The 26,057-nt window shown below is 46.0% G+C and overlaps 1 protein-coding gene across 2 annotated transcripts in view; it reads left to right on the top strand.

The window, feature by feature from the left end:
* The window catches only part of PRKDC (protein kinase, DNA-activated, catalytic subunit), a 683,602-nt gene that overhangs the window by 186,356 nt on the left and 471,189 nt on the right, over nucleotides 1-26,057 (top strand). For both annotated transcript variants that reach the window (XM_029591248.1, XM_029591249.1), the window contains exons 23-24: nucleotides 11,171-11,261; nucleotides 15,002-15,165. In XM_029591248.1, the coding sequence (XP_029447108.1) occupies nucleotides 11,171-11,261; nucleotides 15,002-15,165 (255 nt within the window). The remainder of the gene's footprint in view (nucleotides 1-11,170; nucleotides 11,262-15,001; nucleotides 15,166-26,057) is intronic.

Raw genomic sequence — 26,057 nt, 5'->3', positions numbered from 1 at the left:
CCGGCCGCTCCTGTCTCCCATGGTTCGACCTGGGGAAAAAGGTCCGGATGTCTCGGGCCCTAGCAGCCCCAAGCGCCCTTCGGGGGCCCCGGGGGGGGGGGGGGGGCTTTCACCCAAATTCGTACTTTTACTGCATGAGGCCTTCCTGGCTAGGCAGGCAGGTAAGTGCGGTGTCAAAGAAGGCTCAACAGGTTCGGCAAAGTGGGGGAAGGTCCCCCGCGAGCTCTGCCTTCCTAGGGACAGCTAGCGCGATTGGAATCGGACTTGGAAGATTCGGACAAATCTAAGCAGGAGGATGAGGTCTCCTCGGAGGCCGATCAGGATAGGGACCCGATTGGGGGTCCCCCTCTGGACCCAGGGAACTCTAAAACTGAACAGGGTTCCTTGGAGGGTCTGGAGGCTGAAGGCAATGATCCGCAGGTGAGCCAGCTTTTCGAGAGAGAGGAACTTCGCCTGCTTATACCTCAGGTGTTGGAGAAGCTGGGAATTAAGCTCACCCTGAGGATTCAGATGCTGAAGGGGTTAATCTGGTTCTGGATGGCCTATGGAGACCCCCCCCCCCCCCCCCCAGCGCTTTCCCAATTCCGAAGAAAATCCAGAAATTGATCAACCGAGAGTGGAATTCACCCGACTCGGGTCTGTGAGTTGGCAGAGCGATGTCCAAGCTTTATCCACTTCTACAGGACCATCTGGACATTCTCAAGGTCCCGAAGGTGATGCAGCAGTTTCGGCAGTCATTAAGAAGACCACTATTCCAGTACTTGGAGCTTCCGCTCTGAAGGATGTTCAGGATCGGAAGTTGGAAGTGCATCTCAAGCGAGCTTTTGAGGACCTGGGGCTTGACCTGCGGCCGGCGGTATGTGCAAGTCTGATGCAGCAGGCCTATTTATGTTGGACCCAGAAGCCGCAGGAACAGTCTGCCTCCTGGACTCTTTCCCCAGTCCAGGCGGCCCGCCTGGAAGCAGGGGTTGCCTATGGCACGGATGCCTTGTATGACCTGGTGAGAACTACGGCCTGTGCTATGGTGTCGGTGGTGGCGTCCAGGCGACACTTGTGGCTACGCAACTGGTCAGCGGATCTGTCATCAAAATTGCAGCTCTGTAATCTGCCCTTTCAGGGGAAACTGCTGATGAAGTCACTGGAAGAGACAAAGGGCAATAGGCTGCCAGAGGATCGAAAGTCTGGCCAGAAACCTTTCTCTTCTCGGCCTCGCTTTCGGGAGTCCAGACGTTTTTGTCAGACAAGGCCCTCGGCCCAAAGACAGTCTTTTCGAGGGGCTTGGAAGGTCATCTAGAGGTGGATTCACCCAGGGTGCGGGTGGCAATAAGTCCTCCCAGTGAGATCCAGCAGGTCCACTCCTCGTCTCTGGTAATCGGGGCAGGCTGGCCCAGTTCTACGGGAAGTGGACCAAGATCACTTCCGACCGGTGGGTGTTGAGTGTGGTGAGAAACGGCTTCGCCTTAGAATTTTCTCGCCCATTGCAGTCGGTCTTTCTGGAGTCGCGTTGTCTTTCCCGAAGCAAGTGGGCAGCAGTCCAGGAAACGCTTCAGCGGTTGTTAAGTCTGGAGGCAGTTGTACCGGTGCCAGTGTCCGAACAGGGACAAGGCAGATATTCCATCTATTTCGTGGTGCCCAAGAAATAAGGCACGTTCCGACCTATCCTAGATCTGCACATTGATAACCCGCTTGTCTGGACTGATCTGTGGTATTACAGGAACGAAAATTAGCAGGTAAGAACCAATTTTCCTATTTCAATTACCCCAATATTGACTGGGTAAATGTAACAACAGGGCATGCTAGAGACATAAAGTTCCTGGATGGAATAAATGACTGCTTCATGGAGCAATTGGTTCAGGAACCAACAAGAGAGGGAACTATTTTAGATTTAATTCTTAGTGGAATGCAGGATTTGGTGAGAGAGGTAACAGTGGTGGACTGGAAGGAGGGACAATATGTAATTCCTGAACATACCCAGATCAGTCCAGACAAGTGGGTTTATCCATCCCCACCATCAGATTGAGCAGAGCACAAAACCTTGAGGGACTGCTACATAACCTAGAGTGCCACCTGCAGTCCCTCAGTATTTTTCTGTCTCCAGCAGATGGTAGAGGTGCATCCCCGCAGTCCTGACTGGTTCGGTGTTTGGAGACTGGAAGATGCTCCCTGTGGTGGCGTTTTTTTGGGCCATCCCTCAGGTTCAGCCGGGTGAACAAGGGAATGGATACCCCTGGTGGTGCTAGCCTGTGAATTTCAGGGCCCCTGATAGCAAGGGGACTGGCCCTGAGGTCCCCTCCTAGCCGCTGCTGACTCACTCAGGAAAGTATCCCCCTTTGGGAGCTTCTTTATTCCTTGGTTGTTTTTCTTGTTGTTTAAGTTAGTTTTAAAAAAATAAATAAATAGTGTTAGCTTTCTCTTGAGCAGAGAAGCTCAGTGGGACAGTTGGCCTGCACGGCAGTGCTGGCAGTGGTCAGACCCCGGCATTCTGGGGCCGTGTCAGGGGGGTCCAGCAGGGTCCGCCAGCGGGAGAGAGGGTATTTGTTTTCCCTGGTGGAGACAAGCTAGATTTCCAGCGCACTGAGGCCTGTCTCTTGGATAACGGGGCTCTTTTGGACACTTGTGCGTCTTGCTGCTGCAGTTTCTCCTGCGCGCCGGCACCTTTAGCACAGCAGTGCCTCTGGCCACCTCAGAGAACACGTGGGTCAGCCATTATTGCTGCAATTCTCGGGGCTGAGATATGGCAGACAAGCTGCAGGTTGAAGCTTATAAAGCCTGTGGAGTGTGGTCAGCCTGCCTTAAACTCCCTCTCCCTTTGCACAACTCTGGGAGGCGAGGGATCCTCCTCTAAGCATCAGAAATCCAGGAAGGCTTCTCATTTGGCAGGGGCCATGACAGGGCCCAAAGTGGGAACTTTGGTCCCCGCTACCTCCGAAGGGGGCTCTGGACCGGATTGCTCCAGCCGGCCGGGCCCCTAATGATGATCCTCCCCCCCCCCCACCCCCCGTCTCACCTGCTGTGCATGGTACCGAGCAGGGGGGTTGAAGATGGTTCGAGTCTGGCCTCCAGTGATTCTGAGGGGACGTCGCTGGGCCCGGGAGGTTTTTCTCCCAAATTCAACCTGCTGTTATACGAGGCCTTCTTGGCTAAAAAGGCGGCTAAGCATAGACCCAGTGAGAGGGGTCTGGGTTCCTCTAAGAAACCTCAGTGGGCCTCTGAGGTGTCTCCAACTCGTGTTTCCAAGCTTTGGAGGTCTCGTGCTGTGCGTCCTGATTTGGACCGTGAGGACATGGTTGATTCGGAAGAGCTGCAGGGGAATGGGGCTTCCTCTCCTGAGGCTGACCCGGATGATCCAGACGATGAGCTCACCCCTGGCCCGGACACAAATAAGGACAATCAGATCCTCCTTGAAGGTGTCGGGAATGTTGGAGACAATCCCCAAGTGGTCCATTTGTTTAAGAGGGAGCCCTCTTTTCCCCCAGTATGGCAATTTCTTATGTTAGGTTTTGGAGGAATTGGGGGTAAAGTTAGCTCAGGAAGAGTCAGATAGCGAGGAAGTTACTCCAGTCCTGGGTGGTCTTAGAGGTCCGCCTAGTGCTTTCCTTATCCCAAAGAAGATTCAAAAGTTGATTAGCTGGGAATGGGATACCCTGGAGGCGGGCTTGAAGGTGGGAAGGGCAATGACAAAGCTCTACTCCCTGTTGGAGGAACATTTGGACCGTCTTAAGACTCCTAAAGTGGATGCGGCGTCTTAGCGGTTACCATGAAGACCATAATTCCAGTGGTGGGTGCTGCTGCACTGAAGGATGTGCAGGACCGCAAACTGGAAATCCAGCTGATATGGATGTTCAAGGTGTAGGCTTTGAGTCTCCGCGCAGCGGTCTACGCTGGCATAATGCAGTGCGCTTGCTTATGTTGGATTCAGAAGCCTCAAGATCAGGCGGCTTTGAGAGTACTATCCCCTATCCAGGTGGTCCTTCTGGAGGTGGGAGTGGCCTATGTGGCGGATGCTTTGTATGATTTGGTGCATACAGCAGCTCAAAATATGGTCTCTGTGGTGGTAGTGAGGGGGCTTCTGTGGCTGCGAACTGGTCCGCGGACATGTGGTTCAAGTCCCAGATATGTCACTTCCCTTTCAAAAGAAACTGCTCTTTGGGGAGGATCTGGATCAGCTTATGAAGTCCTTGGGAGAAACCAAAGGCAATAGATTGTTTGAGGACAGGAAGAATGTTAAGAAGTCCTTCTCCAGTCCCTCATTTTTGGGAGCCGAGAAAATTTCGCTCCTGAAGCCTCCTCTGGATCCAAGCAGCTGCCCATACATCAATCCTTTTGGGCCACTGGCCAATTCTTCAGGGGCGATTCCAGTCAAGGGGCCGGAGAAAGTAAGCCAGCCCAATGAAATCAGGCCCGCCCACTCCACCCAAATAGCGATCGGGGGACAGTTGTCCCATTTTTATGGGGAGTGGTGTAGATTACCTCTGATCAGTGGGTGCTTGATATGATGATAGATGGTTATGCCTTAGGCTTCCCTGAGTGGCCGAGAAAATTCTGGAGTTGCACTGTTTCCTGCAGCAAACGGGAGGCCGAGGAAGGAACTTTACAAATATTGCTAAGTTTGGAGGCTATTCTTCTGGTGCTGGTGAATGAGCAGGGACAAGGAAGGTATTCAGTCTATTTCGTGGTTCCAAAGAAGGAGGGCACCTTCTGTCCCATCTTAGATTTACAGAAGGTAAACCTGAGCTTGAAGGTTCCACGTTTCTGAATGGAGACGCTGTGCACAGTGATCGCAACAGTCCATGAAGGAGAGTTCTGGCATCGTTGGATCTTACTGAGGCTTACTTGCATATCCCTATACGGCAGGTCCATCAGAAGTTCCTGAGGTTCAAGATGCTGGGATAGCACTTCCAATTCCAAGCACTTCTGTTTGGGCTAGCCACTACTCCATGGACCTGCACAAAGGTGATGGTGGTCGTAGCGGCGGCTTTGAGGAAGGGAGGGGTGTTGGTACATCCATATCTCGACAATTGGCTCATCCGGGGCAAGACAGAAGAGGAGTGCATTCATGCTGTGGACTGCATTATCCAGCCGTTATGGATATCTAGGTTGGATGATCAACCTGGTGAAGTCAGCTGATGCCTTCTCAATGTCTGGAATACCTAGGGGCCCAGTTCAATACCCAGAGCGGCCAGGTGTTCCTGAAGGAGGACAGGTTATCCAAATTGCAACAGCAAGTCTCTCGACTGTCATATCTCCCAGTTCCAAAGGTCTGGGATTATATACAGGTCCTGGGCTCCATGGCCTCCAAGCTGGAGCTGGTCCCATGGGACTTTGCCCACATGCATCCGTTGCAGAGATACCTGTTATCCCACTGGAATCCAATGTCTGAGCAGTACCACCTTCCGTTGCCCCTAGGGAAGGAAGCCAGAGCCAGCCTATCATAGTGGCTCTTCCGGTCCCATTTAGAGAAGGGAGTGAGTTTCGAAGTCCCAGATTGGGTAGTGGTGACCACAGATGCCAGCCTCAGGAGCTGGGGAGCTGTGTGCCTGGGTCGTTTGGCTCAGGGACTGGTCACTGGCAGAGAAGTCCTGGTCTATCAATCGGTTAGAGACAAGGGCAGTGTGAAGGGCCTTGGAGGAATTTTTGCCTCTGGTACAAGGTCGCATGGCTCAGGTTTTTTTGGACAATGTGACAATGGTGGCGTACATCAACTGTCAACCAGGAGTCGAGCAGAGGCTCAGGAATCTCAGCTGCTATTTGCATGGGCGGAACAACATCTAGAAGGGATTGTAGCTTGTCACGTCGCACGTGTAGGCAATGTGCAAGCGGACTTTCTCAGCCGACAGCAACTGGACCCAGGGGAGTGGGAACTGTCCCTGGAAGCCTGGAATTCCATTTGTGCCCGATTGGGAGGGGGGTCCTCAACTGGTCCTCATGGCAATGCAGTCCAATGCGAAAACGATACAGTTATTCAGTCGCAGATGAGAGGTCAGTTCGATAGGACTAGAAGCTCTGGTGTGCCCATGGCCGAAGGGGATCCTTCTTTGTGTTCCCTCCGTGGCCTCTAATAGGGCACATGCTCAGGTGCATAGAGGCCCATCTTGGCTCCATAATTCTGGTAGCCCCCGAGTCGCCGCGACGGCTGTGGTTCGCGGATCTGGTGCATCTGGCGGTGGACGGACCCCTACGATTAGCTCATCTGCAAGGGTTGTTACACCAAGGTCCCATATTTTCAGATTGGGAGGATCACTTTTGTCTCGCGGCCTTGATTTTGAGAGGCAGGGCTTGCAACTGAAGGTTATTCAGAGTCTGTCATTTCTACCCTTCTTCAGACCAGGGGTCCTGCTACCTCCATGGCGTACACCAGAGTTTGGAAAGTTTTTGAGACCTGGTGTGATCAGCAAGTAGATCCTTTGAGTTCTGCATATTTTATCCTTTCTGCGGCAGGGCTTCTCCAAGCATTTGGCTTATAGTTCACTGAGAGTCCAAGTTTCGGCCCTCGATTGCCTCAGGGGTAAGGTTCAGGGCAAGCCTTTGGTCTCCCATCCAGACGTCATCCATTTTCTGAAAGGTGTAAAGCATTTGAAACCTCCGATTTGAAAGGTGTGTCCTGACTGGAATCTCAATCTAGTGTTGTGGGTTCTCTGTGAGGCCCCCTTTGAGCCTTTAGCTTGGGCTTCGCTAAAGGATCTGACTTTGAAGATGGTTTTCCTGGTGGCGATTTGCTCAGCTTGGCTGATCTCGGAGCTTCAAGCTCTTTCCTGTCAGGACCCCTTTCTGCAGATTTCTTCCAATAAGGTCACTGCCTACGGTACCTTCCTTTCTTCCAAAGGTGGTTTCTGCCTTTCACGTTAATCAGATGGTGGAATTGCCAGGTTTTCTGGATTGGTCCCGGGACTCCGCGATGGGTAGGGATCCACGTCTTCTGGATGTTTGGTGTACTCTGTTGCATTATTTGAAGGTCACCAACTCTTTCAGACAATTGGATCATCTTTTTGTATTATTGGGTGGGTCAAAGAAAGGGGAGATGGCATTGAAAGCTTATTTAGCACGATGGTAGAAGGTGACTATTTGTACCGTCTATATTTGCGAGGGTCGGCTATCCCAGTTGACTTTAAAGCGCATTCCACTCATGCTCAGGCAATCTCGTGGGCAGAGTGTCAATTGATCTCTTCCCAGGAGATATGTAGGGCTGCAGTGTGGTCCTCTCTTCATGCTTTTACCATGCATTATCGTTTGGATGTTCGCGCACCAAAGGCTGTGATTTTCGGTGAAGCTGTTTTAAGAGCGGTTTTTTTGGGTTCTTGCCCAGTCTGGGAGTCTTTGGTACATTCCACTTGTCTGGACTGATCTGGGTATGTTCAGGAAAGGAAAATCGGTTCTTACCTGCTAATTTCCATTCCTGTAATACCACAAATCAGTCCAGGGGACCTACCTTGTTAGTATTGCCGAAAGACTGACTGTCCTAGTGTTTTCTCGGATGTTCTCTGAGGAAGTCTTTTCAATAGAGCTGCTTAGTCCTTTTGAGTTCAGCAGTTAAAAAGAGTTTATTACTTGTTATTTCTGGGGGATCCAACCTTATGGTCTAGTTCGCCCTTTTATAGGGGAATGGTTTTTTGATTTTCTTTTTTGAATCTTGGCTTGGGTACCGGTCAATACTGAGGGACTGCAGGTAGCACTCGGTTATGTAGCAATGCCTCAAGGTTTTGTTCTCTGCCTCCATCTGCTGGTGGGGATGCATAAACCCACTTGTCCGGACTATTTTGTGGTATTACAGGAACAGAAATTAACAGGTAAGAACCAATGTTCCTATCTACAGCTCTAAAACTAAATTTTCAAAAGGGAAACTTTGATAAAATGAGGAAAATAGTTCGAAAATAACTGAAAGGTGCAGCTTCAAAGGTTAAAAGTGTACAACAGGCTTGGACATTGTTTAAAAGCGCAGTCCAGATGTATTTCAGATGTATTCCATGCATTAAGAAAGTTGGGAGGAAGACAAAACGATTGCCGGCAAGGTTAAAAGGTGAGGTGAAAGAAGCTATTTTAGCCAAAAAGAAATCCTTCAGAAATTGGAAGAAGGATCCATCTGAAGAAAATAGCATAAGCATTGTCAACTTAAGTGTAAAACATATATAAGGCAGGCTAAGAGAAAATTTGAAATGAAATTGGCCATAGAGGCAAAAATGTATAATAAAAACTTTCTAAATTTATCCGAAGCAAGAAAATTGTGAGGGAGTCGTTGGACCGTTAGATGACAGAGGAGTTAAAGGGGCTCTTAAGGAAGATAAGGCCATTGCAGAAAGACTAAATTAATTATTTGCTTCTGTGTGTTTACTAATTGAGGATGTTTGAGAGATACCGGTTCCAAAGATGAACTGAACTAAATCACTGAACCTGGTAGATGTAGTAGCCCAGATTGACAAACTAAAGAGTAACAAATCACCTGGACTGGATAGTATGAACCCCAGGGTTCTGAAGGAACTAAAAAATGAAATTTCAGATCTATAAGTTAAAAGTTGTAACCTATCATTAAAGTCATCCATTGTACCTGAATACTTGAGGGTGGCCAATATAACACCAATATTTGAAAAGGGCTCCAAGCAAACAGAATGTTAGGAATTATTAGGAAGGGAATGGTTAATAAAATGGAAAATGTCATAATGCCTCTATATCGCTCCATGGTGAGACCGCACCTTGAATACTGTGTACAATTCTGGTCGCCGCATCTCAAAAAAGATATAGTTGCGATGGAAAAGGTACAGAGAAGGGCAACCAAAATGATAAAGGGGATGGAACAGCTCCCCTATGAGAAAAGGCTGAAGAGGTTAGGGCTGTTCAGCTTGGAGAAGAGACGGCTGAGGGGGGATATGATAGAGGTCTTTAAGATCATGAGAGGTCTTGAACGAGTAGATGTGACTCGGTTATTTACACTTTCGAATAATAGAAGGACTAGGGGGCATTCCATGAAGTTAGCAAGTAGCACATTTAAGACTAATTGGAGAAAATTCTTTTTCATTCAATGCACAATAAAGCTCTGGAATTTGTTGCCAGAGGATGTGGTTAGTGCAGTTAGTGAGGCTAGGTGCAAAAAAGGTTTGAATAAATTCTTGGAGAAATCCATTAACTGCTATTAATCAATAGCCACCTCTATTACTGGCATCATTAGCTTGGGATCTAAGTGTTTTGATACTTGCCAAATACTTGTAGCCTGGATTGGCCACTGTTGGAAACAGGATGCTGGGCTTGATGGACCCTTGGTCTGACCCAGTATGGCAATTTCTTATTTTCTAAAATATGTAATATGTTCTAGTGATTTTTCAATAGGTTTCATCTAGTTTTTAAAAAAATAACTTAAAATTGAAATTATAATTTGTTATAATTATATAATCATTATAATATATGTGACCCTTGCACATACAGTATTTTACTTGTTAAGCTTATAATTGTTTAAACTTCTGCCGTCTTCGCTCTGTTTCCCAAGTTACCATAACACCTTGTTATTTGTAATTTCTCTCTTCTCGTTACCGTTAATGTTATATTACCCCAGTTCCCTGTAAACCGATGTGATATGATACTTTTTCATGAATGTCGGTATGCAGTCCAGCCTTACCCATCCCCCTATCCCCTCCCTCTCCCACCCTTCCGTATCCTCCTTCCCCTCTCTCCTCCCCTGTTTTATTGCTCTATTGTTCTACTGTTTTATTTGCTTTACTGTTCTATTGTTTTATTGTAATTTTCCTCCTTTGAGTTATTTGTAAACCGGCATGATGTGTTTCACGAATGTCGGTAAATAAAAGTTAATAATAAATAAATAAATAAATAAAATAATTCATCCATGGGACATATTACTTTCTATGTTTATGCTTGAAATACTGTACCAATTTAGAATATGACTTTCTTATAAAGTAGTAGTTTATCTCTGTTGGGTTTATGATGTTAGCCTTCATTTGCAACTAACTCTTCTTTTCCCTTATCCCCCAATTTTAAAGCTCTTGCTCCCATTTGATCTAGCCCATTTATCTCAGTCCATAGATCACAATATATGTATCTTGAATCTGGCTGCTGGGCGTTGCTATTGTACAATGGCTGGGACTCCATTATCCTGAGAAGTTTTACCACTGCCTCCATAGTATCCCAAGCTCAGGTTGACCTAAAAAGTAGTAGCTGGGTTCAAGTTTTTCTGCATGGCAATGCACAACACTGCCAGTGAACCTTCAGATTAATCCTGGATATGCTTCCTTAAAGAAACAATGCAATCTTAATGGAATCCTAGAATTCTAAAAGATATTGACATTTCTCTTGGATTGTTTAGGGTAATTTTACAAATAAATGTTGCATAAAAATGATCTTTGGTTGTCACAGCAGTAACCTTCTAGATCAGTGGTGCCCAAACCTGTCCTAGAGGACCCCCAGCCAGTCAGATTTTCAGGATAATAAAATGTGCATGCTGTGGAGCCAGTGTATGCAAATTTATCTCATGCATATTCCTTGTGGATATCCTGAAAATCTGACTGGCTGGGGGACCTCTAGGACAGGTTTGGAAACCTCTGTTCTAGATCAATGTAATTTTTGTTCTTTGTACTTAAAACAAGTGAGCAGAATACATGAGATGATCTAGTGGTTAGAAGATTGAATTTTGAGTAATATTATCAAAGTGAGTTCAAGACTCTTCTGGCACTTTTTCTAACCTTGACCAATAAACTTTTCTTCCTATATTTCTTTATACTCAACTGCAACTGGGCAATACTGCTACCTGCCTTTCTCCTTTAGAACTAGAGGATCTTGTATGGTCATCTACCCAAGATGACTGCATGCTAAGGCAGAAGACAATAAAAATTTTCTTAGGTCATGAGTGATATCTTACAAATGATCATGCTCTCTAACTGGCAATTGGGGTATATTTTTAATGTGGACAGAGAACTGAGCAGACCAAATAGCCCAATTTCTCATCTTATGCTGTCATCTACTGTAATACTATATTATACAAATCAAATACAAAATTGGTAGCCATACTGTCTAACCTAGCAATAGTCTGTTTATGATTCTGAACTAATTGTTTTGGAATTCTGGTTGGATGAAGGATATTATATAAATCCACATTATTATTATGGGCTGTGCTCTTTCATATGATGGACTTGAATTTGCAGTGTAATGTAATATACTACCTTTATGTGTTCAGGATGAAGATATCTCCTTGGCAGCAATTAGGAATAGAGTAGTACGGATACTTGGATCTCTTGGAGGACAAATTAACCAAAGTCTGGTTACTGGTGAGTTTATTGCTAATGCTGTCCTGGTCTTATTTTTTCTTTCTAAAGCACAAGCCTATGGGTTACATTTTTGTGTGATCTAATGTGAATTTTTAGGTAATAAACCTTCTCATTTTTTGGTTCAGTTCATCAAATGCTCCTATTTTACAAAGCCCTTTTTACACAAACAACAAGCAACCAAAAGTCAGGAAATACAGGAGTTATTGACAACCATAATTCAACACCTTTTTTAAATTGTTTCCCTAGAGATACTGTATCTCCATAAACTCAATAAGTTTGCATTAGGGTATAATAATGTTCTTGTTTGATACTTCACTGCTTTAAAAATACATAGAGATCTTGGTTTTCAGTTATTTTATTTTTCTCTAGAATTTGTGTTTATTTTAATGAACAGAGGGACTGATGGAAAAAGCTGAACAGTAAAACTGTTCATTGAAATTCAGCACACAGTTAAGGCACAAGCTAAATTTTAACTCCGGATGCAGAAAGCTAATGTTATGCTAATGCATTGAGTTTAAAAATGTGCACAAATCAGAAAATGCTAAACATTCAGAAAATGCTTAGCGCACAGAAAATAAGGTTTATGTGCATAAATCACATTTTACACACACAAAAATAAAATTTATGCGCACAAAAATGCTTTCTTCCCAGAAGATTTTTGTGCGCAAAATATTTTGTGTAGAAAAGGATTTGTGCACATAAACCATATTTTCTACACACAAAATGTGATTTATGTGCACAAAAATGTTCTTGGTGCAAAATCCATTTTTTGTGCTCATAAATCATAATTTTGTATGGAAAACATGCTTTTTGTGCACAAAGCATATTCCGTACGCACATAATCCCAATAACAGGTCCTGGCATCAGAATTCCACTTCTGCCCGTAGATTGACACTAGTGCTAGAAATTTTACTTTGCCACACACCAAGAGTTAGGTTTCCAGCACTAAGAAACCAGAGTTAAGCTAGCGTACCTCTCTGCATTGGGAGTAATAACTAATGCCACTGTTATCCTGGGATTTCTATGCAAGGGTATTAACTTAAACACCCAGTGCTGTGTACATGTTTTTTGTGCACAAAATTTCTTGCTGCATTGGCAGCAGAGTTTGTGCATCAAAAATGTACACACACCAAAGGTTAAACTGTGCTGAGTACACTTTTTTTTTTTTCAGTAGCCCCCTAAACAGGCGAGAAATCGGTGGCAAAATAATTTTTTCCACTGACGTTTTTACCTTTTTGTTCATTATAATAAACACTTATAAATTCCTGGGAAAAATAAAAACTGAAAATGAAGATCCCTAAAAATACAGTACTGTTCAATGACTCTCTCAGTATCAGTACTAAATGGTCACATGTGGAAACGATGCCTATGGCATTGATGTGGCATTGCTATTGATGTCCACAGCAGTAATGTGCCAGTGTGTCAACATACTGGTCATTAAATGCTATTTTGAAAATATCTTAAGTACATCTTTGTATCAAGCTCTATTGGGATGCAAATTGATTTGTTCCTAAATCCAAAGCCCTTAATGAGGGACAATCAGATTGAAACATTTTTTTAGGCTGAATATTAACTCTCTTGCCCTTATCTAACTGAAAAGCTACTGAAATGATAGACTGACCGGAATCAAGATTCTAGCTATGCCTAGCAGATTCTTTTGGGTGAAATGCTGAGCCAGTAGAAATCACAGTTTGACACACAAGTATGTTTAGAACCCACAACTGGTGATTATATGTAGGTTTTTTCATTTCAGAATCAGTATTAAGTGCTGTTTAGTTTTGGGGGAAAAAAGGAGAGTTCTTTCAGAACTTTATCCAGACCCAGTCTGTGCTTTCTCACCTTTATTTATTTTATTTATGGCTTTTTCTATACTGACGTTCGTTTGCACATCACATCGGTTTACATTACAAGTGAGGACTTTGAATGTAATAAAAACAGGTGAGACGCTTCATACATTAAAACAAGTGACAAGCTTGATACATTACAGCAATCGAGAAAAACTTGATACAAGTAATTGGCATAAGAGTAGGATTACAACTCAGTAAACTTTCAGGTGATCTATGATTGGAGGCAGTTAGGATATATAAGGATAAGCATGATATTGGTATTTTTTTCTCTAATTTGCTGCACCATAGAGACGTGATGGCAGAAAAGGACCATATGGCCTTACCATGTCCTTTAATTTTCCATTAGGCATGCATGTTCAGCTGTTGAACATTTTTATGCTCAAGATGTTCACTATAGTCTCATAATTGAGCTAACTTTGATCCTTCATTGCACTATTGTTATATATTTTGAAGTACATTTCAGAATAGAGCGAATGGTCTGTACATCTGTATCTGTACATCCGTGTGCATCAGGCAGCACACACAACGTGAATACACCTCATTTCTGCTACAGGCTAGCGGGCAGCTTTTACATTTGCTTTATTGTCCATGAATCAAAATTAAGTATTGATAGTTGAACTGGGATAGAATAACGTGAACTGCATATGTTTTCCAAACATAACAGGTTTGATATGAACGATAGATAGTATAGTTGAGGAGGTATCTACTTCATTGAACATAAAGCCTCAGCTAGTCTTGCCATAATCATTAGCATAGGGCCATAGCTTACTGTTGTCATCTGAGTGTCCCATCTCCCTGTGCCAGATAAGAGGTGTGGAGTTGTACCAACCATTACTGGCAAAGTTCTCCTGCTCTATGATGATCAAAAAGAGGTGGTGTAGCACAGGAATAAAACATGGACTATATCATCAGAGCATGCTGTAAAACAGATTAAAAGCCAAAAATAGTGAATTATGTAATAAATATTACATTTCACAGTATTGAAACCTTTACTATCAGATCAAATAAGATACATTTTCTGCTACTGTTACATTGAGGTCCAGTTCAATCAGAAATAGCATTTACTGAAGTTATGGTGCCAAGACCCTTTATTTGCAATTACCTGGGATTTTTCTTTATTTTATAATTAGGCACCCACCCCATCAGCCATCACAGTGACAGTCTTAGGCCAGTGGCCACATACAGCAGCTTCTTCCAGAACTCTGTATACATCTACATCTAACAGTAGAGGTCAAGGTTATCCAATCACTAATACTTCCCTTCCCTGGGTGCTGTGAACAGTTTCCTCTGTTCTCCCAGTATTGTCTATCCAAGAAGCTGGGGTCAGGAATCAAATGTAAACAACAAGCTGGCCCGAACAGTATCTTAAAACTTTATTTAAATACTTTTTTTGTAGTGGGCTTTTCCTAGCGTGTAACCAGTCAGGACCAATGGGATTATGTGTTCCCCTGCTAGCAGATGGAGACGGAGTCAGCTTTCAAAGCTGACATCACTCTAGATATACCCTTGCAGTGACCTCAGCCATTCAATATCTCTCCGTCTCCTAGCAGATGTGGACGCTATCCCCACACCAGCAGCGGTATCTAGTGGGATTGCAGCACTAGTCCAAAGGAGAAATTTTACCTTCCAATTGAAAAGATCGAGCCCCGCTCTCCTACAGTGATACCTAAGGGTCCCTCCCCCAGTTGAGAATTCCTGAGGCGATTTCCGAGATCCCTCAGAGGTGTGCCTTGGTCCGGTAGCCATCTTAAAATGTTATTTAAATGCTTTTTTGTAGTGGGCTTTTTCTGTTATCCTGAATTGGAATAATTCTGTTCAGAAGCTAAGTTTCAGTAACCATTTTATCGATCAACTTTGATTTTGTGCTTTTTTTTTTTATTTCAAATGTACTAGCTGCCTCTGCAGAAGAGATAATGAAGAAGTATGTGTCATGGGACACGGAGAAAAGGCTGAGTTTTGCAGTGCCTTTTGTAGATATGAAACCAGTCATCTATTTGGACTACTTCTTACCACGTGTCACAGAACTGGCAATTTCTGCCAGTGACCGGCAAACAAAAGTAATTGTTTAATTCCTTTATTTGACTTGTTTAAAGGCAGTCATGTGTGTATGTAGAAGTGGTATGTTTTAATTTGCAAATACTTTGAAAGCCATCTAAAAATGTATGCAGTAATCTGAATCCAGAGTATATTGAAAGCCATTTTGTCAAGTTTTGTACAAAAACATTTATTCTTTCAGTGATGCAACTAAATTAGCAAACTCTTTATATTTAATAAACATAAAAAAGGCTGAAACAAAAAGGTGGTAGGACCAGGTGTATCAGTAACTAATTAACTTTGAAGTTGATTTCAAGTATTTTAAAGGAAAATTAGTATGAGTTTTAAACACATTTGTGATTTATATTTTTTTCCGCTACTTAATTGTGAAATCCCTATTTTGAAGCTGAAGTGTTGTACTTTCAGAAGAGAGCATGGTACGTCTGTTCTTCTGTCTTAGTTTTCATACATCTAAGCAGTGATGCCACTTAATGTGTTAGAGTTTGTTTCATTCACGGTTGGAAATGAATGAAGTTTTATTATTCCAGTATTAATATTTTATACCTACATGTTATGGTGAATTTCAGAAAGATGTTCTGCATTACTCTGAAAAACACAAAAGAGACAAAAAGAAGTCTAAAAGCTGCTTTTTTTTTTTTGACTCGGTAGTTTCCTCCTGCTCCTTTTGTACTTCCAGCTCAATTGGAGCCAGGGCTGGGATCCTGGCATCATGAGCCTTCATTCACAACAGCCCAGGGATATTTTTCGCTTATTTGATATCCCTTCCTCCCTACTTACATTTTGTCCAGTCATTGCAGTGATCATCCTGGGTTAGGGGCCATGCACCAGGACTTCTTACTTAGCAGTCAAGGACCCTTAATTGGATTACTGGATGCCACCTTTAGGCAACAACCATGACTTCTCCCTTCCCGTGACCTCCTACACAGCAGCCCTGGCCAACCCAGAGATCAGACTGGGGACCTTCTGCCTGGAGGTGCACAGCACTTGCCAATTGAGCCACTTGGCTAGCCAAAAACTAAAAGTATTTTTCTCACAGGACAAGCAGGATGGTTGTCCTCACAAATGGGTGACATCGAGGATGGAGCCCAACCACGGAAAACTTCTGTCAAAGTTTCTGGAACTTTGACTGGCCCCTACTGGGCATGCCCAGCACGGCACTAACCCTGCGGCCAGCAGGGGTCCCCCTTCAGTCTTCTTTTTTCCGCGCAGCAGTAGCCACGCGGTTAAGGAGCTCTTACCACATTCCTGACAGGAAATTCTTCTAAAACTTCTTTGAAGTAAAATTTAGCCCCACAGGGGTCCCTCTTCTATCTAAATTTAGTCCGCAGTGTTTCGGTAAGTTTTTTGCCCGTTTTCGCCAATTACCGTCGAGTTTGGCCTTCGCGGCCTGCTGGCCGTCGACCGTCCCGCGGCTAAATTTTTTGATTAATGGCCATGGCGTCGGGGTTCCGTCGGTGCCCAGACTGTACGCGCACCATGTCTATCACAGACCCACACAGAGTCTGTGTATTATGTTTAGGGAGTGAGCATGATGTCCTGACTTGCACCAAATGTGCCCTTATGACACCAAAAGGTCACAAAGCCAGAATGGAGAAGATGGGACTCTTGTTCCATGCTCACACTCCGACGATGTCCTCGGAACCAGCACCGTCGAAGTCCTTCCATCGTCGGCAACCTCCCGGTGACCGGCTGCCATCAACGTCTCCAAGGCCATCGACTCCCGTTCCTTCCCCCGAGGATCGTGGGGATCAGAGGGAAAAGAATCGTCATCGACATCGCAAGTCTCGGACCATCGAGGAATCGAAGTCATCGACCTCGGTACCGTCCGAGCCGCCACCGAAGAAGTCTTGATCAGAAGTGGCACCGTCCACCTCTGTTTCTGAGACACTGAGGCAACCCTCTCCCCATCGGGGTTTGGGAGCCGCGATTCCACCGGCGACGGTGGTCCCTCCGGCTCAGCCTCAGCCTCCCTCTTCCGCGGAGCCGGGTATTGTTACCCCAGGTCTCCGGGAAGAACTGGACCGGCTGGTCCAGGAGGCCATCGATAAAGCGATGCAACGGTTCCAGACTCCTTCGGCTCCGACTCCGCCACCGAGAGTGGAACCAGTCACCGACCCGATTCCAGCAGCGCTGGCACTTCTGCTCGCCCGGATGGAAGCGCTAATGACCGCCCTTCCACCGGTGATACCTGGGTCACCGACAGCACCGGTGCGCTCCCCGATGCTGATTTCATCGGGTGCAGAAACACCGTATCGAATTCCTCCTTCGGGAGTAGTCCCATCGATGCCGTGTCGTCCTTCGCCACCGATACATTCCTCCGGGGCGATACGCACATCGGCTCCATCGATGCCTTCGATGCCCGCACCGATGCCTCCAAAGGTATTCTCGATGGCTCCGGTGATTCCTTCGGGATTTTCGAAGCCTCAGCCGGGACCTTCAGGTATCCAACCCCCTCGTGGTCCTACAGGTCAACATCCTGACCCTTATGACACCTGGGGTGATGATACTTCCACAGACACTGATGATTTACCTTCACCACCCTCTCCTGCTGAAAGCAGAAAGCGTTCTCCCCCTGAGGACCTCTCTTTCACAAATTTTGTGAAGGAAATGTCGGAATTGGTCCCTTTTCAGCTTCAATCGGAGCAAGATGACAGGCACCAAATGATGGAATTACTCCAGTTTTTGGATGCCCCAAAAGTCATCACTTCCATACCAATTCATCAGGTTTTTCTAGACCTTCTTAAAAAGAATTGGGAAACTCCTGGATCTGTTGCTCCAGTAAATAAAAAGGCTGACTCTACTTACCTTGTACAGTCAGCACCTGGTTTTCAAAAACCACAGCTAGACCACCACTCAGTGGTGGTAGAGTCCGCTCAAAGGAAAGCTAAAAGAATGAAGCCATACTCATCCATACCTCCTACCAAGGAGAGTAAGTTCCTAGATAGTATAGGCAGAAAAGTATACTAAGGAGCCATGCTCATTTCCAGGATAGCTTCTTATCAGCTGTATATGACCCAATACAACAGGGTCATTTTTAAGCAGATACAAGAATTTTCAGATACCTTACCAGAGCAATTCCAACAGCACCTTCAAACCCTCGTACTTAAAGGATTTGAAGCTGGAAAGCATGAGATAAGAACATCTTACGACATCTTCGATGCTTCCACTAGACTATCTGCTACAGCCATCTCAGCAAGACGCTGGGCTTGGCTTAAGTCTTCTGACCTTCGCCCGGAGGTTCAGGACAGGCTCTCTGACCTGCCCTGTTTAGGGGATAATTTGTTTGGTGAGCAAATTCACCAAATATTTGCTGAATTAAAGGATCATCACGAGACCCTTAAGCAGCTTTCATCCATTCCTTCTGACCTCCCTTCTAAACAACCTTTTAAGAGGGAGCTCAAAAAGTCATTCTTCCGTCCGCGGAAGTATTATCCCCCACACAACAAGACTAGATCAACGAGGCCATATCAAAAGCCTCCGCCTCGCCAACCTAGAAAGCAAAAGCCCACAACAGCTCCACAACCAGGCCCTGCGTCTGGCTTTTGACTTTCACTTAGAGAGCACATGCCTAGTCCCTCTACCAAACATACCAGTAGGAGGTCGACTAAGCCACTTTACAGAAAAATGGCATCGCATCACCACAGATCAATGGGTGCTAGCGATAATTGCACAAGGTTACCATCTAAACTTCCTAACTCTTCCTTCGGACTCTCCACCTCTACAAGCGTGGAGACTTACCGACCACTCTGTTCTTCTAGAGCAGGAAGTTTCCCTTCTCCTCCAGTCCAACGCTATAGAACCAGTTCCTCTCTCACAACACGGACTAGGATTCTACTCCAGGTACTTTCTGATCCCAAAAAAGTCAGGAGGACTTCGACCAATCCTGGACCTACGGGCTCTCAACAAGTACCTTCACAGAGAAAAGTTCAAGATGGTAACCCTGGGCTCGCTTCTCCCTCTACTGCAAAGAGAGGACTGGCTCTGCTCTCTAGATCTCAAAGACGCTTATACCCACATTGCGATAACTCAGTCTCATCGCAAATACCTCCGATTTCTAGTAGGCCAAAACCACTATCAATACCGAGTGCTCCCATTTGGCCTAGCATCCGCACCACGAGTCTTCACCAAATGTCTCGTAGTGGTTGCAGCGTTCCTCAGGAAGGCAGGCGTCCATGTCTACCCCTACATGGACGACTGGTTGATCAGGGCCACAACCCAGCAAACTGCTCGGTCTTCCCTGACCCTGACAGTCCAAACTCTAATTTTTCTAGGATTTCTTGTCAACTACGAGAAATCCTACTTACTCCCATCTCAAACCTTATCCTTCATTGGAGCAGACTTGGACACTTTACAGGCAAAAGCCTTCCTTCCTCATCAAGGTGTTCAAACCCTTGTGTCCCTAGCTTGCCAGTTGCCGTCTCAACCCACAGCAACAGCTCGCCAATTTCTCATTCTGCTGGGACATATGGCCTCCTCAGTTTATGTGACTCCAATGGCCTGTTTGGCCATGAGAGTCATGCAATGGACTCTGAAATCACAATGGATCCAAGCCATTCAGCCTCTGTCGACCATTGTTCGCATCACCGATGCACTCCGTCTGTCTCTTGCCTGGTGGAAAAATCAGTCCAACCTCCTACAGGGCTTGCCCTTTCACCCACCAGACCCTCAAATAATTCTCACCACCGACGCTTCCAACCTCGGCTGGGGAGCCCATGTAAACGGTCTACAAACTCAAGGATTCTGGTCTCTAGAGGAAGCCAAACACCAGATAAATTTCCTGGAGCTTCGAGCAATCCGATACGCTCTCAGGGCTTTTCAAGATTGCCTATCAAATCATATAATCTTGATCCAGACGGACAACCAGGTGGCCATGTGGTACATCAACAAGCAGGGAGGCACAGGCTCCTTCCTTCTCTGTCAGGAAACTGCGCAGATTTGGGCAGAAGCCCTCTCCCGTTCCATGTACCTCAGGGCCACCTACTTGCCGGGAGTAGAAAATGTCTTGGCAGACCTGCTGAGCCGTGTCTTCCAACCACACGAGTGGTCACTCAATCCTTTGGTAGCGACCTCTCTTTTCCAGAAATGGGGTTATCCCCACATAGACCTCTTTGCGTCCCCTCAGAACCACAAAGTGGCCAATTACTGCTCTCTCCTTCGGTCTCAGCACTCTCGGCCCAGAGATGCATTCTCCCTCCCATGGACAACCGGTCTGCTTTATGCATTCCCTCCACTTCCTCTTCTGTCGAAGATTCTTGTGAAGCTACGTCAGGACAAGGGAACTATGATCCTGATAGCACCGCACTGGCCACGCCAAGTGTGCTTTCCCATACTCCAGGATCTCTCCATCCGCAGACACATTCCCCTGGGAACGGACCCGCATCTGATCACTCAAAACGACGGATGCCTCCTTCATCCCAATCTCCAAGCATTGTCCCTGGCGGCATGGATGTTGAAAGGTTAGTCCTTCAACCACTTAACCTATCGGATTCAGTTTCTCGTGTCCTCATCGCTTCACGAAAGCCTTCCACAAGAAAATCTTACTCCTATAAGTGGAAAAGGTACACATCATGGTGCACTTCGCAGTCCCTTGATCCCCTTTCCTGTCCAATTCCTAAATTTTTGACTATCTTTGGCATCTGTCGGAATCAGGTCTAAAGACCTCTTCCATTAGAATGCATGTCAGTGCGGTAGCCACCTTCCATAAAGGTATCGGGAGTGTCCCTATTTCAGTACAACCCCTTGTAACACGCTTTCTTAAAGGCTTGCTTCATTTGAAGCCACCTTTACGTCCTCCGGCTCCATCTTGGGATCTTAATCTGGTTCTTGGTCGCCTTATGAAACCACCCTTCGAACCTCTTCACTCCTGTGACCTTAAATATCTCACATGGAAAGTGATATTTCTTCTGGCTATCACTTCAGCTCGCAGGGTTAGTGAGTTACAGGCCCTAGTTACCTATCCGCCTTACACTAAACTCCTGCAGGACCGGGGGGTACTCCGCACTCACCCTAAATTCTTACCTAAGGTAGTTTCGGAGTTTCATATTAATCAATCCATCATGCTACCTATCTTCTTTCCCAGGCCCCACTCCAACTCCGGGGAACAGACTCTGCATACCCTAGACTGTAAACGGGCTCTAGCTTTCTATCTAGACCGTACAGTTGCCCATAGGAAAAGCACTCAATTATTTGTCTCTTTCCATCCTAACAAGTTAGGGCAACCTGTGGGTAAGCAGGCTCTTTCCTCCTGGTTGGCGGACTGCATCTCTTTCTGGTATCAGCAAGCTGGCATTCCTTTTCAAGACCGTGTTAAGGCACACTCTGTGAGGGCCATGGCAACTTCAGTAGCACACCTTCGATCAGTGCCGCTTCCTGACATCTGCAGGGCTGCTACCTGGAGTTCTCTCCATACATTTGCAGCCCACTACTGTTTGGACAAAGTTGGAAGACAGGATTCCATCTTCGGCCAATCTGTCTTGCGTAACCTTTTTCCAGCATGACGTACCAACACCCTTCCGCCTACCCGGGGGGGTGCGGATGTCCTCTACCAAATTCCACCCCAGTTATTGTGCCTGTTGCACGCTGTTGGGTACTTTTGGTGCATGATTCGGACATTCTCCGCTCAGTACTCACCCATTTGTGAGGACAACCATCCTGCTTGTCCTGTGAGAAAGCAAATGTTGCTTACCTGATGTAACAGGTGTTCTCACAAGACAGCAGGATGTTAGTCCTCACGAAACCCGTCCGCCGCCCCGCGGTGTTGGGTTCGTTTTTATTATTTTATTTTTAGGCACTGCCTGTAGCTTTGAAACAAGACTGAAGGGGGACCCCTGCTGGCTGCAGGGTTAGTGCCGTGCTGGGCATGCCCAGTAGGGGCCAGTCAAAGTTCCAGAAACTTTGACAGAAGTTTTCCATGGTTGGGCTCCATCCTCGATGTCACCCATTTGTGAGGACTAACATCCTGCTGTCCTGTGAGAACACCTGTTACATCAGGTAAGCAACATTTGCTATCTGGTATCTGAAAGTCAGTGTGCTTAATATAATTCAGTTTTAAATAAACAATGTCAACATCGAATAGCACCCCCCCCCCAAAAAAATTTGTTTTCTCCAAACTTCATCCTTCTAGCCCCTCAATGCTTCTCAACCAAACACAACAATACCTTTTAGTTACCCTTCCAAAATATATAATACGGATCCTTTGCAACCAGAGTTCACTATGGGATGATAAATGTTAGTAAAAAAACTCACAAAAAAAAGCAAAAAAACCTCAATTTCTTTAAAAAATAAATAAATGACTTAATTTAAATAAATCAATCAATTTAAATAAGTTTATCCCAAACTGCAGGAAAAAGTATAGTATTATATTAATATCCTAAATCACACTCTACGAAATTTTACCTGGTGGGAAAAAGCCATACAAAGCTGGCCGAAATAGTTATTTACTAGTGTTATATTCTGCAATTCCATTACAAGTTCAACGCAGATTACAGATTGCAACATACATAATAAAGAATAATAAGTTCCTGTTCATACCCCAGAATAGTTCACACAAGTGGGTTTTGCATTCCTACCAGCAGATGGAGGCAGAGAACTAAAATCTTTGAGGCACTGCTACATAACCAAGAGTTCCACCTGAGTCCCTCAGTATTTCTCTGTCGCAGATGGTAGACGTGCAAACCTGCAGTTAGAAAGAAAAAGAAGGGACAGAAGAAAAGTTAGAAGACACTCCCAGAGGTGTTAGGTTCCTTCATGGGCCATCCCACAGGTTGAGCCAGGCGAGTGGGGGGTTGGTAATCCTTGATCAGCTTTAGCCTGCAGCAGATCCAGGGGTCTGAGAGCCAGGTGGCCTAGTTCCCTCTAATCCCCTAATGGCTCCTTCCCAGAGGTGTTCCCAACAGCAGGGAAGTATTCCTTTTTTTGCTTGAATTTCTTCCTTTGCTGTGGCTGCTGTTTCTTTAAAAAAAAAAAAAAAAAAAAAAGTTACATTTTTCTTTCAGCAACAACCACTTGAGCTGTTTCTGGTTTGATCATCGGGGTAGCCCTGGGCTGGGAAAGGAGAGCAGTGTAGCTTCTCTGTTCGTGGTTTCAGGCTGCTTGGGGAGCCGGAGGCTGTGTTGGGCAGTGTTCCCCCTCCTCTCCTGCTCACCACAATCATCTGGCTTCTGTTCCTCTGCAGCAGGCCCAGCTGCATAGAGACAAGATGGCGCTGACGGTGGTTTCCCAGAGCGGGAAAGCTTGTCGGGCCAGCAGCCTGATTTGGGGACAACTGAATGCTGCGGCACTATGCCGCTATTTGTTTCTGGAGGGAAGGGGCTCTCCAAAGGGGATGAAGCTGGTAGGAGAGCCACAGGTTCCCAAGACCCTGTCGGGATCAAAACTGGGAGCCTAAACAGCCTGTCAGGAGGGGAAGGGCTACAGCTGGAATGTGTTGTACTCCTGAGGCTCCCCTCTCCTGTTGTCTCCAGCGATCCTGTCGGGGGTGGAAGAGATGCGAGCTCTGGCCGAACAGGGCAGAGGATGTTGTGGAGTTGTCCTCAGAATTCATCTTGCTTGTGCATAAGGCCTTTTTAACCAGGAAAAGTACTGGCTATAAATGGGCATTTCTGTCAGCTACCTTGTCCTGCAACAAAGAAGCTGAGGGGCTCCTTGGCTAGGGGGTCAGGGACCTTCTTCACCGGCTGGGTCTGGACCATTTGAGTGGCCTGGCAGCTCAGATGATTCGGACCTGGATGACCCAGAAGATGGTCTTGGGGGTTGGTCTAGGGGGGTTGATCAGGATGACCCAGCAGATCTCACAGTGAATGTTGATCAGGATGGGGGGTAAGGACATGGCTGATTCACAAGAGGTCAGATAATGGAGGGAGATCACCTGTGGATGGTTTTCCTATTCTGTAAGGAAGAGTTGAGGCCCCTTTTTTCCCATGTTTGGAAGGAACTGGGTATTAGGGTGGTCCAGGAGGTCAGACAATGAAGGGGTGGATTTGATGTTGGTTGGATTCTGGGGCCCACCGAAAGTTTTTCCTCTCCCTAAAAGGATCAAGAAGCTGGTGAACCAGGAATGGGACTTCCCAGAGGCGAGCTCCAAGATTGCTAGAGCTGTAACAAGCAAAGTTGTATCCCCTTACTGAGGATATCCTGCAGCTGCTGGTATTGCTGAAGGTGGATTCTTTGGTCTCGGTTTTCACTAACAAGACAATCGTTCTGGTTGCGGGATTGGCAATGTTAAAGGACATGCAGGACCATAAGCTAGAGGTTAAACGATATTTGAAGTCTCTGCACTTAGCCTGCAAGCAGCGATCTGTGGAAGTCTGATGCAGATGGCCTGTTTATGCTGGGTCTAGAAGTCTCAGGAGAAGTCTTCAGCAGATGCTGGTGTTAATAGCCAGGCAACTCAGGTGGAGGCTGGCATTGTATATGAGGCTGACATGAATTATGATTTGAATTGGACTTCAGCCAGCAATATGGTTGCTGCATTCTCTGTGCAACATCTTTTGTAGTTGGTGAATTGCTCAGCTGATATGTGGTTCAAGTCTCAGCTCTGTAATCTTCCCTTTAAAGGAAGGAAAATTGTTGTTAGGGGAGGACCTGACCCAATTGATGAAGGTTTTGGGGGAGTCTAAAGAATAATCTGCCAGAAGATAAGATGACAGGAAGTCTTTTCCACCTCGCTCTAGGTTTCGGGCGGTGCGGCTGTTTTTGTCCCAATAAGGGTTCTGCACTGTCTTTGGGGCAGAACCATGCATCTGGAGTGCAGCAGTCCTTTCAAAGTACCCATAAACTTCCTTGAAAGGGCTCCGACTAGGGGGCCGGTGGCAGTAAAGCTTCACAATGAAGCCAGGCTGGTCCACTCTCTCGAGATGTAGTTGGAAGGCCATCTAACATAGATTTACGAAGAGTGGATCAGGATTACCTCAGACCACTGGGTCCCAGAGGTAATAAGGGATGGCTATGCTTTAGAACTTTTTTGCCCCATCACAAAACCTTTCGTGGTGTCTCAATGCAGTGTCTGAGGCAAGCAAGCAGTGATTTGTTGTCTTCAGTTGCTGGCATGATAGTACTGGTGGCTGCCAGGGAATTTGGTCGCGGGAGGTACTTAATTTACTGTGTCATGCCAAAAAAAAAGAAAGGAGCCTTTCGTCCCATTTTTGATCTGCAAAAGGTGAAATGTGATACTGCAAGTTCCCCATTTTTAGGTATGGTAGTGTTGCGGTCAGTGAATTAATCATGTGGAGTTTTTCGGGTCTGGCTAGACATGACGGAAGCCTATCTGCACATACCCATTTGGGTAGAACATCAAAGTTTCTTCATGTTATGATTCTGGGATAACCTTTCCAGGTTCGGGCCCTCCCATTCGGTTTAGTGTCTGGACCTTGCACGTTCACAAAGGCGATGGTGGTGGCAGCAACTCTCCGTAGGGAGGGGATCCTAGTTCATACTTGTCTGGACGACTGGCTTATCTGAGGGAAATCGGAGGAAGTATGTCTGCAATCTGTGCGCATCGTGATGGATATGTTGTGGTCCTTGAGTGCTGTGGTGAATTTGGCGAAGAGTCACCTGAGCCCTACTCAGATGCTGGAATACTTGGGGGGGAATGTGATACTCATCTCGGCAGTTTTTCTCACCTCAGAGAGGATTTGGAAGTTACAATGCCAGGTGGTGCGGATTTTGTGGATGCCTGTGCCCAGAGTTTGGGATTATCTTCAGGTTCTGCGTTCTATGACATCTACGCTGAATTTGGTGCCATGGGCTTTTACTCACATGTACCCTCTAAAGGGGGCGTTACTGTCATGCTGGAATCCATTGTCGGAGGAGTTTCATTGGCCTCTACTGCTGCAGGGTACTTCTAGGTCCGGTCTCTTGTGGTAGCTGTGTCTGCCCAGATTGGAGAAAGGGATGG

The sequence above is a fragment of the Rhinatrema bivittatum genome, chromosome 2 (assembly GCF_901001135.1).
Source record: "Rhinatrema bivittatum chromosome 2, aRhiBiv1.1, whole genome shotgun sequence".
In the NCBI taxonomy this organism is placed as follows: domain Eukaryota; kingdom Metazoa; phylum Chordata; class Amphibia; order Gymnophiona; family Rhinatrematidae; genus Rhinatrema; species Rhinatrema bivittatum.
This window is presented reverse-complemented; position numbering and strand designations above follow the sequence as displayed.